Source organism: Alexandromys fortis, unplaced genomic scaffold, assembly GCF_014885135.2.
Source record: "Alexandromys fortis isolate MF-2015 unplaced genomic scaffold, M_Fortis_MF-2015_v1.1 scaffold_47, whole genome shotgun sequence".
Classification (NCBI taxonomy): Eukaryota; Metazoa; Chordata; class Mammalia; order Rodentia; family Cricetidae; genus Alexandromys; species Alexandromys fortis.
The window spans coordinates 8,928,989-8,945,917 of NW_026067957.1; the positions used below are offsets into that span (position 1 = coordinate 8,928,989).

General features: G+C 38.6%; 1 protein-coding gene across 1 annotated transcript in view; it reads right to left on the minus strand.

The window, feature by feature from the left end:
* The window catches only part of Adgrv1 (adhesion G protein-coupled receptor V1), a 530,822-nt gene that overhangs the window by 359,477 nt on the left and 154,416 nt on the right, over positions 1-16,929 (minus strand). The window contains 7 exon segments of the mRNA XM_050152479.1: positions 2,277-2,394; positions 6,440-6,604; positions 9,558-9,737; positions 12,440-12,622; positions 12,949-13,125; positions 14,717-14,919; positions 16,224-16,479. Of these exon segments, the coding sequence (XP_050008436.1) occupies positions 2,277-2,394; positions 6,440-6,604; positions 9,558-9,737; positions 12,440-12,622; positions 12,949-13,125; positions 14,717-14,919; positions 16,224-16,479 (1,282 nt within the window).

Sequence of the window (16,929 nt, forward strand, 5' to 3'; positions counted from 1 at the left end):
ATTTCCTGACTACTAGTCAAGAAGCTGATCACTTACAATTATTGAAATGTCAATTAAATCATCTAATAATTTGAGAATATATATAAAACAACTTAGCCATACTTTGATGGGGATTATTTCTAGGAGCACACACTGGAATTTCATAGGAAACAAAACCAAAAATATGAACAGATTGTTGCGCATTTGCATTCCTTGCAATGACTTAATGAAATTAAGGGTGGTTTGTCATCTACAAGTACGCTGCAATGAGACAGAGAGACATAGACTTTGTCATGCTGATCCCGGGTGTACCCCGCTGCAATGAGACAGACACACATAGCCTTTGTTATGCTGATCCCGGGTGTACCCTGCTGCAATGAGACAGACACACATAGACTTTGTTATGCTGATCCCGGGTGTACTCTGCCCCATAGATATATTCCTATTTTGTGCAGAGTCAGCCCTGTGCCTCTCATGAGATGTCACTGGCCTAGTTTAAACTTATGCAGGATATGATGTCTCCATAGGACTATTTCACAGGTTGCCCAAAACCATGGACTAAAATGCAGGAAGAGTAACCATCCACCTTAGTGTTATATACGCTTCTGAGAATGACCCTGGGCACAGCACCCACTGGCAGTCTCAGAGACTTGTTTAGCATGAGTCTCAATGTTATAAAAGGACCGTAGAACAATCATTTCTATTTTAGAACTTCTCATCCTTTCTGTTGTTATATTACTCATAGCAAAATGAAATAATTAAAGACTTGTCTTTCCTATAAAGATCTAAGAACCAGGATACATGTTTACGAAAATTTTAAATGGTCAAATGATTAATTTTAAGATAGAAATGTAGATATAAGCTATAATAATCACACTTCATGTGTTTTTAAATTATGCACTATATGATTACTATAAATACATAAAAACTATAGGCAATCAAGTATCACTAACGACATTTCAAGGTAATAATTCTAAATTCATCTAATATAAAGACCATAACAAAATGGGATTATATTGAGCATATGAAGTACAATTGCATAACACAACAATTATTCATGTAATTAAAGATTCTTGGAACTGGAGAGATGATATAGAAGTTACAAGTGTCTATTGCTCTTGCAAACAACCAAATTTCAGTCCCAGAATCCACAACAAGCAGTTCACAAACACTGTAAACTCCAGATCAAAGGGACCAAATGACCTCTTCTGGCCTCCCTGGGCACCCTTGCACATTCATGCATGTACACACGCACACACACAACACACACACATATGTACACAATGGCACACACACGTGTGTACACAGTGGCACACACAAACTAAATTAAATAAATATTTAAAATAATAATTCTTGGGGCTGGGCAGATGGTTCAGCATTTAAGAGAGCATGTAGTGTTCTTACTGACAACCTGAGTTCAGCTCACAACTCCTATTTAGAGCAGCGCCTAACTCAAGGTAACAGAAGCCCCAGTGAGATTCAGTTCTTCTGGCCTATATACACACCTCACTCCCATGCACATAACCACATGAACATACACACAGTTTTTAATTTAAAAATTAATTATTCTTTCTTTTAATGTAATGAAAAGATTTTTGCTGGTGTAGGAGGTCCTTCTGTCTAAGTGTTGCTTTCATTGGTTGCATAAAGAAACGGCCTTGGCCTTTTGGTAGGCCAACACTTAGGTAGGCGGAATAGACAGAACTGAATGCTGAGAAGAAGGTCAGAGAGAGAGCTGCCATGGAGCTGCCAGAGACAGACATGCTGAATCTTTCCCGGTAAGCCACGACCTCGTGGCGACATACAGACTATTAGAAATGGGTTGAATCAAGATGTAAGAATTAGCCAATAAGAGGCTAGAACCAATGGGCCAGGCAGTGTTTAAATGAATACAGTTTCTGTGTGATTATTTTAGGTGTAAGCTAGCGGGGCAGCTGGGACAACAAGCAGCCCACGCCCTCCTACAACATTTTTCTACAATGTACAGTGACATTCAATAGCTCACTACTGTTTAATCATTTAGCGCTCATATTTCCTTACATAAACAATACTATAATGAACAGCTTTACATTAAAACAAACATAAAATCCAGAAGTATATGATATTTGATCTATGACTGTATAAATTCTAAGTATTCAATTATAATTTTAATTTTAAAAACTTTGCCTATAAGACAGATAAATGTATATTTCCATTAAAGTACACTTTTAAAAATTACAAAACCCAGCACTGCCTATCTTTTTAACTACTGGTATTTGGATACATTTAATTTAGAAAATTATGTAAATTTTTCCTACCTTTGATTGGAGATATTTCTATCTCATCAGTTCCTGTGAGCTCAATGGTGAAGCGCCTGTCCTCCTTTGGTGTGGTTTCTTGAAGAGTACGCAATGCAATGACCTTCTGATACTCATTCTATAGCATTTAAATTAGAGGATACAGTTTCAAAAAACAGTAACAAAATCAAATTTTGAGTGTTCTCATTAGAAAAATATTTACACACATAAACTGTGTAAGAGACCATTTTGTCACCTATAATTAGGAATTCTATGCAGGAAGAACTGCAATGTAAAAATTATCTCTAAATACAAATTTTATTTTAGTTTGAGGAGAAAAGTGAGAAAAAAAATAACACAACTCTTAAGTTTATTGAAAAATTTCCAGCATTGAAAACCCAAACTTGTAGAGCTAACTGTTCCCTTCCCAACGAGACCAAGGCCACGGGGCTGATACACACAAGACACCGTGCCCTGCACTCAAAGGAGGGATCATTCCATGCTGCACTCGACAGTTCTTGGGATGTCTGCTTCCCCAGTGGTCGGTTGGTGGTGCCTTCCTGGTTGGCAATCCTGCACAAAAGTCGCATCAGGGAGCTAAAGGAGACTCTGGAGTTTCTCTCAAAGCCCAGGGCTTTGTGACAGGTCATCATTTATCTGTTTCCACGTACCTCTTGTTTTTTACTGAACATATTTCTGGATATTTTACATTTTCCTGATAGGAATATTTATCTTTAATGCTGTCACAAATATACTAACTTTATGTATCAATGATATCCCTACTGGAGAGCACATAGCTCTTCTTTTTTATATTCTGCTTGTCTCTGTTAACTCTCATTGAGGCCTGCCTTCCAGAGCCGCCCCTCCTGCCACTCTGTTAGACGCACTGCACCTCTGAAGTTGCCCTTTGGTACCTCATGCTGCTGGAGCCATCTGTGTTTCCCTCTGTGAAGCCCATTTAGCCTTTGATTATTACGGAGGCTCCACTGTTTGCATGGGCACATTCATGTTCATCTAACTGCTAGCTTACTTACTACTTTAATAAATACCACCACAGGTATTCTTGCACATCCTTAACTGTGCATTCAGATGTTTCTCTGAGGTGCCCCAGACACTGTCCATCCTTAGACAGTAAGTTTGTCTGTTCTCCAAAACTCATTTGCAGTCTCAAATCGACTTTGGGGTACTTTTTGGTTGTTACTAGATATATGAATATTATTTGAAACCTAGAGTTGCTCTAACATGTTTTGTGTTAAATAAGAACCATAGCTCACACCTGAGTGCAGTTAATGTCGCACACACATGGCATTTGCTGTTCATGTTGTGTAACCGCCTTCCTGATGCTCAAAACAAAAGACCACAGAGCTACAATGGGACTCACTTTAAACAGAGAAATTACAAATCCACAGATGAGAAAAATGACTTTAAACATATTCTATGAAGAGGACATCTGTTTGCGTCATGAGGTGGAAATGACTCTGTTCTGTCTTCCCTCAGCAAGAGTGCACAGGATATAAAACTGAATTTTCCATCACTTTGCCTGTGTCAGCAAAGGACTGTGAAAGCATCAGGCATGCTGACCAAGGAATACGAATCCACAAATGCAGAAGTATTAACAACGCTTTCATGAATCATAAGAATCTACGATATTCTGTGTACTCACACTGCCTTCTAGGAAACCTGGAAGGCAACTTTTCATGTCACAGAGTCTCCAGTTCTCAATAGAATTAAAAGCTGGTAAGAGGAGAGACAGGCAGACACTCCAACAGTTACACATTGTTATAACTGATAACAACGGCTCTGGCACAAAGAGCCAATGGGGACGATAAAGTCAGAAAACCTCTACTAGGGATTCAAAATTTACTCAAGTACAAAGTTTCTTAAAAAAACAAAACAAAACAAATCTCCTCACCTAACCCCTCAAAAGTTCTCCTTAATTCAATCAAGAATTTTCAAAGATATTTGATATTTAATTTTATATCCTTTCATGGCAAAGATTCCCATGAAATTTTTATTATTTATATTCTACACAAAAGCTCTATGGAGCAGCAGCTTGGGGATGACCACTGTAGGTGATTTCAGAGAGGCAGAAATATAAACTATTACTGGCTTTGCAACTTCAAAGTTATTAAATCTTAAACACACAATAGAGGGAAAATGGGTCTTGCTACATTGAGAGGAAACGGCTATTTTCATTAACTCTGTAAATATCATCTATTTTATTAAGTACTTCGAAGTCTCAGGATATCAGCCTGCTCACAAAGAATATTTCCCATAGTCCTTAGAACTTGCCTAGTCAAACATTGCTGCTCTCATTTTGTACTTTGGGAACCAAATGTGATCAACATTAACAAATTTACTTAGCTCCACAGAGTGCTCAATAGTAGGAAGAAGATTGCAGTTAGTCTCACTAGATATAAAATTTGCCTGTGGTTCCTTCCAATATTACAAGAGAAGCACAGCTAAAAGGAAATCTGTCATAGCACAAAAGCAGGCAGGAAAGAACTTCAGAGAATACAGCACACAGCAAATAGTGAGAACGGAAGGACAGATATTAATTTCTGAACTCCCGAAGCCATGACAGTACAAAGAGATTGTAGAAGTGGGGAGGGTTAGCAGTAAACGCTGAGCAAAACGATGCATTCACCCAAGATTTTGTTGCTGTTTTTGTTTTTGTTTTGTTCTGTTTTTTGAGATAGGGTTTGTCTGTGTAGCCTTGGCTGTCCTAGAACTCATGCTGTAGACCAGATCACACTCAAATTCACAGAGATCTGCCTGCATCAGCCTCCCAAGTACTGGGATTAAAGGTGTTTGCAACCACCACCCAGCTTTAATCAAGTTTTAAATGCAATTTGGTTAGCATGGAAAGTAAATGTTTAATTTAAATTGTAATATACAGCAGCAACTTACAGAACAGATGCTGAGAATAAATTTCGTGTGTGGAAGAAGGTACAAATGCTTTGAAAGAAACTATCAATAGAGGTCGTCACAAGAGGAGTGGAGGGATTTTGCTTCTTTTCCATCCCTCTGAACTTCTGCGGTTCATACCAAGAGCACGTAGCCGTTTGTTTGTTTTACTTAACAAAAGCATAAACATGGAAGAGACTATGAGCTGGACTGACAGTGGGCTGATTGGGGAAGATGTTCCTTCTTCAAGTGTGTAGACACCACAGGGGCACAAATGAAGAAGGGACTAAGGTGATGGGAGTGAGAGGAGAGGACACCACCGCACCTCAGGACTTCGAGGCTTCCCACGAGACACAGGCAAGATGTCATATTTTTCTAGAAGCTCTCACATAATTAAAAACTACATTCTCTGTAAACTTGGATTCATCATAATAGCTCTATATACTACACATGGCTATTGACGAATGACAATCTTAAAGATGAGACTGCAAAACCACTTCTCATCCACATGAAGCTGCACACTGAGAGTGGAGGCAGAGAACTGATGGGAAAGGGGAGGGGCTGTCCAGAGCAGCACACCCAAAGGTCGATGCTCTTCTCAGAGCACAGGGGAGCGAGGGCAGCAGGAGCGGGCAGAAGGCAAAGATGACTAATGAGAAGCTGAAGGACAGCCGCGCTAAGAGCAGAGACAGTCTTCCTGAGTGCGTCCCACCTCACATCTCTGCGGTAGATGCCTGAGGCCGTATCTCAATCAAAGTGACGACGGCTTTCAAAATGTAAGTCTGTAAGTGAGACTCTCTTTCACATTATGTGACTGTGGTGTGCATTTAACATGTTGGCTAGATGTTTGTAGATTTGATATTGTCTTAAAGATGTTTTGACTCATTGAGGAAGTTCTTCACACTTAGGATGGTAAAAATGCAAATTCAAAAGTAAACAGAGAATCCGACTCAGTGATAAAATGTATGTAATGGCCGCAGAAAGGTTGGCATTAGGAATGAAGCGCTGATGTTTGGGTGGTCTGGGTGACTCGAGCTGTTCAGGCAGTAAGGGAATGTAAAAGGTGCTTGGGACTGTGTTACAGAGACGGGTCTGAATCTGCAATCAGATCCCCCTTTCCTCCCCTCTCCCTCTTTCCTTTTCTCCTCCCACTTCCTCTCTGTGCACATGAATTAAAGAAAACAGAAATAATATTGAACACTAGCATGTGAATTCCTAAACTATACCAGTCTGTGAAAAAGAAGAAAAAAGTTACAGGAACTGGAGCCTGACTGTACCTCATCAAAGAGAAGTGTCCCGTTCCAAGGACTGAGAACATCTTTGGCCTTCTCTTCTAGAGCCCAGTGAAGAGAGACAGCTCCTTTGCCTCCTGGGGACCGGACGACTGTCAGTGTCACATATGAATTTGGGTCATCGGACAAAAGGGATTCATCAACCATTACCTGAAAAAAATAAAATCCAGTAAGGCGAACACATTAAAAAACGGAAGAGATAATCCATTGTTTGTGATCAATGTAGTTTTGAACACGTGGCAGGGAAAAGGCTTCTCTCAGACCCACTTCTCTACTTTCCTAGACATTAGGCGACTAGATATTTCAAATTTCTCTTGCAATTAGGTGCAGCAGAGGGGCTGCACTGTCAATAGGATATTGACAATTGGGCATTGTCAATAGGATATTGGTAGAAGAGATTGTAGCTGCTAGTCCACTCAAACTGCCCCACAATCTTCCACGCCTGCTCTTTTCCCATGTGTAGGAAAACAGAAGCTGCCCAAGCCTTTAAAAAGCTAGTATGCAGAAATGGGAGGAATCCTATGCCTGGGGTGCCACTTAGAGCAAAGGGGTCCACAGCTATCAGAAAAACAGGCACACTACTGTGAAACTCTTGCCCAAAGAGGCAAACACTAATAATAAAGAAGCTGAGATTTGGGGACTCTTTGTTATAGCATATGGGTTTCCCAAGTAATGCAGTTATAGACTATCTTCTGAATGTTCAGTCTTTTACCATCTTTGGACATTGAAATTTTTATTTAGCTGGTTGGCTCTATCAGAAGAGAAGGTATTTTAAAAGCAATTTTGATTGGAGAGATGGAGAGAGAGTCCAAATTAATAAAATAGTTTTGAACATATAGTCTCTCCCTCTTTCTCCCTCTCCCCCTCTCTCTCATTCTTTAGATTTTTTTTGAGTGTTCACTGTGCACAAGTGTGTGCATTCCTGTGTGTGAAAGCAGGTGTACGTGTCCTGGCCTTCCACCTTGCTTGGGACAGGCTCTCTCTGTTGCTCTGCCACTGCATACACCAGGCTGGCTAACCAACAGACTTCCAGGACTTTTCTGCACACACCTCCACCTCTCCATATGTTGTGATTTGAACAAGAATGGCCCCTATAGGCTCATATATTTAAATCTCCGGTCCCTAGTTAGTGGAACTGTTTGAGGAAGGATGAGGAGGTGTGGTCTTTTCAGAGAAGATGTGTCACTGGGAGGTTGGCTTTGAGGTTTCAAAAGCTCATGCCAGGACTGGTCTCTATTTCTCTACCTCCAGCTTGTGAATTAGATATAAGCTCTCAGAAGCACCATGCCTGTCAGCCTGCTACCACATTACCACCGTGATGGGCAGGGACTCATCCTTGGGAATTACAAGCAAGTCTCCAACTTTTCTAAGTTTTTGTTTTGTTTTTTGCCTTTTCTTCTTTTCCTATTTTTGGTTTTGTTTTTTGTTTGTTTGCTTGTTTGTTTTGGTCATGGTGTCTCTTATCAGCTACAGAAAAATAACTAAGACACCATGACAGTACAGGGATTAAAAATGTTACTACTACAGATTTGACTTTTATGTACACTCATGGCATTTGAATTTGGAGCCTCCATTGACTCCTCTCCAGAGCCACCTTCTGCCTTATTACAGGAGACTCACTATATTAATTTACTAGCAGTAGAATTTCTTATTCTTAAGTTCTTATTGAAAGATCTGGTATGAGTGAATTATGCATGTTAACTTTAAGCAGCAACGGCCAAGTGGAATCTATATTACTCAGTTATACAGGTTTGAAATGTAACACAATGCTTTCCATTTTGAACACAGAAACTTACCAAACAGAGTCTTGTTTTTATGTTAGTTTGCCTGTTTTTTTTTTCACTAGGCTCCATGTTATAATCAAGAAGAGAGATTTGGAAATAACTGGTATTTATTACGGTTTTATTGTGCTATTTTTTTGCACAGTTCATTTTATTTAAGCCCCAGAGAAATCATAGAAATTCCAAGATCAGACACATACACATATTTGGATAAAAAGAGTCTCAAATCTAACTCAAGTGTTTTGCCTCCACACCAAGTACTGTTCATGTCACTCCATAGGCACCAGAAATATTTTATAACAATGAAGAAAGGGATGAATTATAAATAACTTGCATGAATATTTTTTGCTTAGCTTTGAATATGCATGTAATATCCGTGTCTATGTTCTTACACATTGCCCTTGTGAGCACTTTAATCTTGTCTGGTTTATACTAATAATCTTTTCTCAATGTATTCGGTTTTCTTTCTAATCTGTCACCAATTAATACCACTCACTGTGCACAATATTATATGTTTCACATTCGTACTGCAGAGTAAAACGCTTTGTAGTAAGAAAGACAGGATATGAGAAAAGCAAAGGCCAAGGACTGCGTGAGAATCAGTACTAATTCTACCAAGAATAAAAATATCAGATGCACTTCTGAATGCAAATCCTACGTGTGTGTACGCTACACACAGCAACTCATTCGTGCCTTGCAATTGTTTTGTGAAAAATTACAATAAGACCTGGTTCTCTAATGTTACTTTTGGAGTAAGACAAATAGTAACTCGAGGCTCGTAGATAAATTCTCCAATCATGCTTAAGTGAGGTTTAGCATAATAATGTTAATAACAGCAGCTAAGATAAACTGCATGCCCAAGCTCAAAAAGTCTTTACTAACAGAAGAACTGAACAACAAACCATGAAATTATTCTTATCCATAAAATGAGGGTGGCTTAAATACAGATTTCAGTGTACAAGTTCAAGTGCAATGATGTCACAAGCCAATGTGTTTTGTAAGCTTTCACCAGTTGAAGACTTAAGCAGCTAGCCCTGTTCAAGTTTTAAAAATTAAATTACAATTAAAATTAAATTAAATTAAAAATAATCATGTGTACTAGAAGACACCAATTAGTATATTACATATATGCCAATATTCCTAGAAATCTTATGTGATTGGAATTACCACAAAATAATAAGGATGTTTACCTCAGAATACAGGATTATAGAAACACCATTCTCAAACATTTCCTGTCCTCTAAGTGTTAGCTTATTACAAGTCACTCAAGGATTTCTGCTTGATTCTTTCTCCAGGCAGAAAATGTTTTATATTTAACTTACAGTCTTCTCTTCGAATCCAAACATTCCAAATGGAGAATCATTTGGTGGTATGGCAACAGTCACCACAACATCATCCCCTAGTCGGCCACCACCAGTCACACTTGTTAAGCCGATGCTGAATGTCTCCATGAGTTCAAATTCACTATCATCAATTATAGTTATTTCTATCAGAGCAGTGACCTATGAAACACAAGAAGAGTGGAGGGGAGGAAGAGTTAGAGAAGGGGGTAGATGTAATATAGTAACAATGTTTCCTCTAATATATTTTAATTATTTTAGTTGAATGAAACAAAACACAGTAGAAAAGAAAATAACAGATTCTTCCACATTGTATCCATAATACACTTAAAATAATGTATATGTAGTACTTCAATGTTAGAAATTTAAGAGCTATTATTTTCAAGATAAATTACATATTTAATAAAATATAGGTTGTTCTATTAGTGATGTAAAGGTAATGAATTATTGAACAAATTTTCTAAATGGCATTCAGTTCCTAACAACCATCACACTAGTATAAAACCCAGTGTGCATGATATTAATTTTGCATGATAGGAAATGGGATCATAAAAGCAATCACTGTGTGTAGCAGAGACAGTTCAGTGATGGTCAGAACATATTGCTCTTTGAGAGAGTCCAAGTTGGCTTCCAGCACCCAAGCCAGGTGATTTATAATCACCTGTAAGTGCAAGGGATCTGATGCCCTAACCTGGTTTCCTCAGGAACCTCACAAACATGCACAAACCAGTAACACAGTCATATAAACATGCATGACATTCACATCATTAACCACAAGGAAATATAAAACTATTTTGACACAGAACACGGAAATCCAGCCACACACTGTAGATACCACAGAACATAGAAATCCTGCCACACACTGAAGACACAGAACACAGAAATCCAGCCACACACTAAGGACACAGAACACACAAAGCAAGCTTCCTCTAAGCAGGAAATCCCTGTCCCTCTGGCTAGCTTTCACAGTACCAGAGGTGCAAGGCCTTGGAAAGAAGAGCTGTTCTCAGTTCTGCCTTGAGGAAACCATGCTAACTGCAGAACTGACCCACAGTACTGATCTGACTTGGTGACACAGGGCTGATTAGGACAGAACCAATCAACTGCCTCCCGATTAGATTTGAGGCACATTCCCAGGGAGAAAGCCATGCCTGGTGGTGTACACCTGTCTAAGAGCCTGCAGCTGTGGCCTGTGAGTAGAACATACTGCTATTCGCTAAAGAGACATTTAAACTGCTTCTAAATACCCACATGTACACCCATGACTTAGTTCAGTTCTCATCCAACAGCAAGAAGCTTCTTAAAACAACAGGCAGCTGCCAGTCAAAGACTCAGAACTGGTCAGAACAACAAAAACAGATGCTAATATAAGGTGCAGCCCTCTGTACATATGTATCTCCCCTTCCATGCTCAGGACGCATCATGGATGAGCGGGAAGAAAGATCTTAAGAGCCAGAGGATCAGGAGGCATGCCACAGAATGATGCTGGGTATAGCATGGCTATTGTGCTCACAAACTCCCTAAAATGGGATCACTCACACAAGACCTGCTCAAGATTAGGCCATGAACATTTCATCACAGGTGGGAGAGGGACCAAAGTCCCAGCCCTCCCTGAGGCACTATTGGTAATTAATGGCTCCAGGGGAAGAGGCTGTCACTTTCTTCAGTGGTGTTGCCAATGAAAAGTAACCCATGCTGAAGGAAATAACCTCCCACCCACGCTCATGCAAGCAACTTGAGCAAACTCTCTGTGTCACACACAGGACAAGATACAAAGTAACAGCAGGACTTAGTAAGGAAGAAAAGTTTCAGTGTACGGAGACTGAGAGAGAGTAATGCGTATCATTTAATTATGTAACTAATTCGCTATATAAATTTGTAACTACTCAGATTATAAATTAAAAATTAATAAATATAAAACAATATCAATTATGAATACTAAAAAATAAAATAAATAGAGGACCTAAATCTGGGAAGAGACTAGTAATATATCAGGCATTTAAAAAAAATTGGTTAAGAACCGTAGTCAATAATAAATGAGTTCTATTATTATCTACTACCTAACGTCTATTTCAATGGAAGAGAAGTTCAAAAGGAGCTAGGGTTCTTGTCTTTTAGAATTCTCTCTCTGTAGGAGGCAGAAAGAGTGTAAGAGGCAGAGATGATGCTGACTTCAAGGAAACAACGGCTTCCAGGTGCAGCAGGACTAATGCACATTTGAACTCACAGAGATGGTGGCAGAATGCACAAGACCTCCATAGGTTTAAGGACAGAGGCCCAGAGCTGAAAGGGACACAGGCCCCTACCCCATCCAGGAAGCTATCTACAACTGAAACATGCAGAAAAAGGAAAAGTTAGTTTCCTCCAATAGAATCGTACAGGGTAGTTTTCCATGCTTCAGGTTAGGACCCCTGCAGATGAGAAGTTGGCCAAGACAAAACAAACTCAGTGCGATTTGTCTCATTATGCTTTGGGCCTTTTTCCTCATATTTATCTTTTGCTTGTTTACTTTGGCTTCCATTTTTGTGCTTTTGTATGTTTCTTAATTTTTGTTTTTGGTTGTTTTTTAAAGAGAGGAAAGCATGTGGAATTGAGTGAGGTAGGGAGGACCTGGGAGGCACTGGAGAAGGGGAAAGTGGGATTAAAATATATTGCATGCATTTTTTCATTAAAAACTATAAAAGAATTCTCTTCCTGTGATTATTAATAGACTACATATTTATTAATAATGACTAAGTTCCACTTGATAAAGAAACAGACTAGAACACATTTATTATTCACTAATGCACGTTCACTTGGTGGATGCTCACAAATGCTTGAAGCAAAGCCAAAACTATCAATAAATCTGTTCATAACGAACATACTTGTCCATCCGCAAACTGAAGAATCCCCTGAGAGGGCTGAAAATCTTCTGGGCCAGCACTGTCTGGTGCTGCTTTCCAGTGAACGTTCACGGTCTCAAAGCTTCCGGCCAGCCGGGTGACAGGAACTTGAAGAATATTCAAGGGTGGGGGCACTTCATGAGCAGTAACTACTCCACCAACACCCTTCAAAAAGAGCAGACATTGAAAGGCAGGCCAAGTTCAAAACTCTCCAAGGCAATAACTTGTTCAATATATTATTCTCACGTGTGTAAGAAGTGCTTAGAACTTACAGCAATATGTAATGAAAAACTTGTGTAATTGTGTAATATGTAATTCTGTGCTCGGCTCAGAGAACTAAAAATGATTCATAATACAAATTGAATACTTATCTTTGTATACATGTCTATAAACAAATCCAATTACTTTGCAAAAAATTGTAAAAGCACTGACCAAATCAGCAAGGATCAGCCTAACTTATAGTATTATAAATACAAGAAGCTGCATCTCACTCTGGCAACATGAAACGTGAAGATTCCTCTGGGATCATCATTTTCTGCAATCATTATCTCTGCTATTTCCATCCTTGGCCTCCGCACATGCGGTTGCTCCGCAGGGAAGTCGGGGTTCACCAAGTTCACTGCAGTGATGGTAACAATGAGGCCTTCCTCCAGTTCAGCAGCCTCATCCTGGGAAGTGGGGAGAGAAGATGCTTTATGTGATTGTTTGGCTCCTGAGATGATGCCAACTAGGCTGGTCTCAAGTCTGTGGGCCTGGGTGGCCCCACCACAGTCTCTGTAGCAGCTGGAGCTGCAGGTATCTTCCTCCAGCTCCAACTGATATTTTTAAACAATATTCCATCTCCATTGTAAACCTGATACTTTTCAGAAAGCAACTAACTTGCTATACAGGACTGGCGCTTCTGTCACATAAACATGATTTCTTGCCATATTTTAATACATCCAATACATTCTCAGGGTGCCCTCAGCATCTTTGATATCTTCAAGACCTCTCAAAGGTACCACCGCTGCCTTAGCAAATGTTTGCAGTCCTGTCCCACAATTTTGACCTTACTCTAATGAAGACATCACATATATACAATATTCTGAAAGAAATTTAGGAAAATTTGATAAATTTACAAGTATTTTAAAAGTGAAAATTAGGGCTGGAGAGATGGCTCAGAGGTTAAGAGCACTGACTGTTCTTCCACTAATCCTGAGTTCAATTCCCAGCAACCACATGGTAGCTCACAGCCATCTGTAATGAGATCTGGTGTCCTCTTCTTGCCAGCAAGCATACAGACAGACAGAACACTGTATATATAATAAATAAATAAATCTTTTTTAAGAAAAGTGAAAATTCTAGATATAAATCTAGGTGTAAGCAAATATCAGTTAACTTTGAAAAAATACTTTATTTGTGTGAAAGTAATAGAAACTATCAAAATGTAGAAGCGACATACAGAAAAATAAAAGGACAGCTGATCCCTACCCTCTTCCCCGCTATGGGCTTTTCCTCTGGTCCTCACGACAGGAAAGGTAACTGATAGCCAGCAAAATTTCTAACAGGAATACAAATATTACTGCATCTACTTAACGACACATGACATGTTTGCAGTGTCTGATACATACTGTCATTAACCGCACATGTTGTTATTTACAAACGTACTACTTAAACATTTTATGGCACTGCATATCAAACCCAGGGCCTTATTACACTAGGCAAGCTATTTAGCTCTGAAGTGTAGCCCAGTCCTGATATCACATGTTACTATGGCGTTCTGAGCACCAAGATGGTACTAGCACCTCTGATTTTTGCCTCCTTTTTCATGTGTGTCTCCCTATTTGGTCCCTCTGTGTTTCTGCATCTCTAGCTCCCTCTCCTCCTTATACAGAGAATGGGAAAGGGAATGAGATGTAGCCGGCAAAAGTTGGACCTAAACCATCTAAATGTTCTTCTTATTGAAGTCATTGCATCATCCAACAAAACAATAAAAATACCTAGACTTATTTGGTGATTTAAATCATTCCATTATTAAAGCAGTTACCCAATTATCTTTGTAGTGTGCCCAACCAATCAGACACATAAGCAATCCAAATTCAGTACTTCAAATGCATCCGAATCATTCCTATTCTAAAACAAACACAATAAATACACTGCCTGTCATATATTCATCTGATAATAAAATGTTTATTTTTATTTTTAACTATTAGAGAATTACAGTTTTATGGTTTTAAACATCCTAGCTAATCTCATATATTTATTATAGTCTATACTTACTGGCAAAATGGCAACCTCAGCATGAGTTTCTTTTACGTTTTCTTTCATTATTATCACTGAGTCTTGCAACATATAATCTTCATTCTCAGTAGCTTGATTATTGATGGGCAGTAAGAAGTTGGGTTTTGCTATCAAATGAATGGAAATGTCCCCAAATAGTCCTTTGTCTCGAACGACACTTAACTGAAGAACAGTGGTGTTCTCTAGGAGATAAACGTGCCTCAAGTTAGGGAGCTGTTCTGTGCTTTGCTAATGTTGTTCCAAGAACCTCGGTTGAACGCATGGTGTCTGGACAGCTAAGGAAGCAGACATAACACAAGGACACCATCCTATGGAGAGTTCTGTGTTCAAAAAGCTGTGTTCAAAATCGCCATCCACTCCCGCCTTAATCTGCTTCAGCCTTCTGTCACCATTGCAGCCTCCAGTGTTTTACAGGTCACACACTGGAAGAAACCTGAGGGAGCCTTACAGAAGTGAACTATGGGGGTACAACACAGGCGATAATTGCACAATCCTCAGAAATTTCTTGAAAACGAGTACTTAAATACACAACCATAATTAATACTAATCGTTGGAAGAGTGATTTTAATTTTCTGTAGTGAGGTGTCAGTCACAAGGTTCAAAGTGTCTCCCAGAACCTATTAGTTTTCATTTCTTAGTTTAAAATAATTTGTTATATAAAACATTAAAAATATTTATTAGTATTCTCATCAGTTTAAGCTTCTAATGATTGTGTGTATTATCAAAACGATAATGAAACTCCTACAAATTACTATGTTCATTGACTGAAACTGAACACATTATTTTATTAAAGTTTATATTTTTGGGTCTTGTACATTCAGATAGACAAGGGCCTAGAAATATAACTACATCAGCTCTGTGATGGAAAGGAATATGAAATCTGTACATTTTTATCTGAAATTTTTCAAGCCATTCTGTAAATTCATCTTAAATATATCTTATATATAACCTCTTATTTCGATAGTTTCATTGACCATAACCTATTATAATGTTTATTCAGCAAAGGATGTGAGAAGTTAGTTAGGTGAACATTTCAGCTCTCTAAGGAGGTAAGGATTGGCCACAGCACATAGCACAGGGTGAAATCACTGCAGTTACTGTTCAAGGTAACATAATTAAAACCACAGCACCGAGTCCATCCACACTGTAGCTGACTGTTCCCTACACCAATCAAAAACACAGGGGAAATCTGGGTGTGGCAAGGGGAGAAGTCAAGAAACAACAAAAAGGGAGGTAAAAGCTAAAGCCTGCTGTGAAAGCAACATAGGTGTGACATCAAAGCATGCTCCTGGAAATTAGAAGTGCGTAAGTAACCATCACTGCAAAGTGACTCCATAATTACACAATTTAACATATATTAAAAGAAATATGGCCTATCAAACTGAAGACACATGAAAAAAGAAATTTATATTCCTTTCAAATATTATAATCAAAATGTCCAAAGAAACTTTTTATTAGAACTTAAGAAATCTTTACCAGGAATTACCTGTGGGCTCTGGCACCCTAGTGAAGAGAGAATCAGTATGCCAGCCAACCACGCCATAGGGCGAGTCACTGGGCAGGATGGTTAGCACGGACTTGCTTCTGTTCTCATCCACAGTAGCACCTTTTGATGGATCTTCAACACCCTCTGTGACAATCCGAGTGAGTGCCACAATCACAACCTCAGATAGCTCTGGCAGATCGTCCGCAAGAACAGTCAGAGTAATTGTAGACAGTGCCTGGTCCTCTGTGAATGAAATCTAAAAAGAAAAGAAAAAAATATATATATATAGTTTTGATCATATTGGGATTAATATCATACCATAAAAATGTCAATTTCTTATTTACTTTTAATATGAACACAATTTATAAACCAAAGATGATTCTGCAACATAATATGATTTTACAAACAAATCAATGTCTTTTATATTAAAACTAGAAGATCGTTTGAAAAAAGTAAAGCATTTCAAAAACTCGAGTTAATACTTGTAGCCAAATTGTCGTATCTTAGTGCCTGTTTTTGATTATAATATAAAGGACAAAGTCTCTCAGGAATATAGATAGATAGATAGATAGATAGATAGATAGATAGATAGATAGATAGATAGATAGATAGAGATAGATAGATAGATAGATACATACATACATAAATACATAGATACATACATAGATATAATAGATGATAGATAGATGATAGATAGATAGATAGG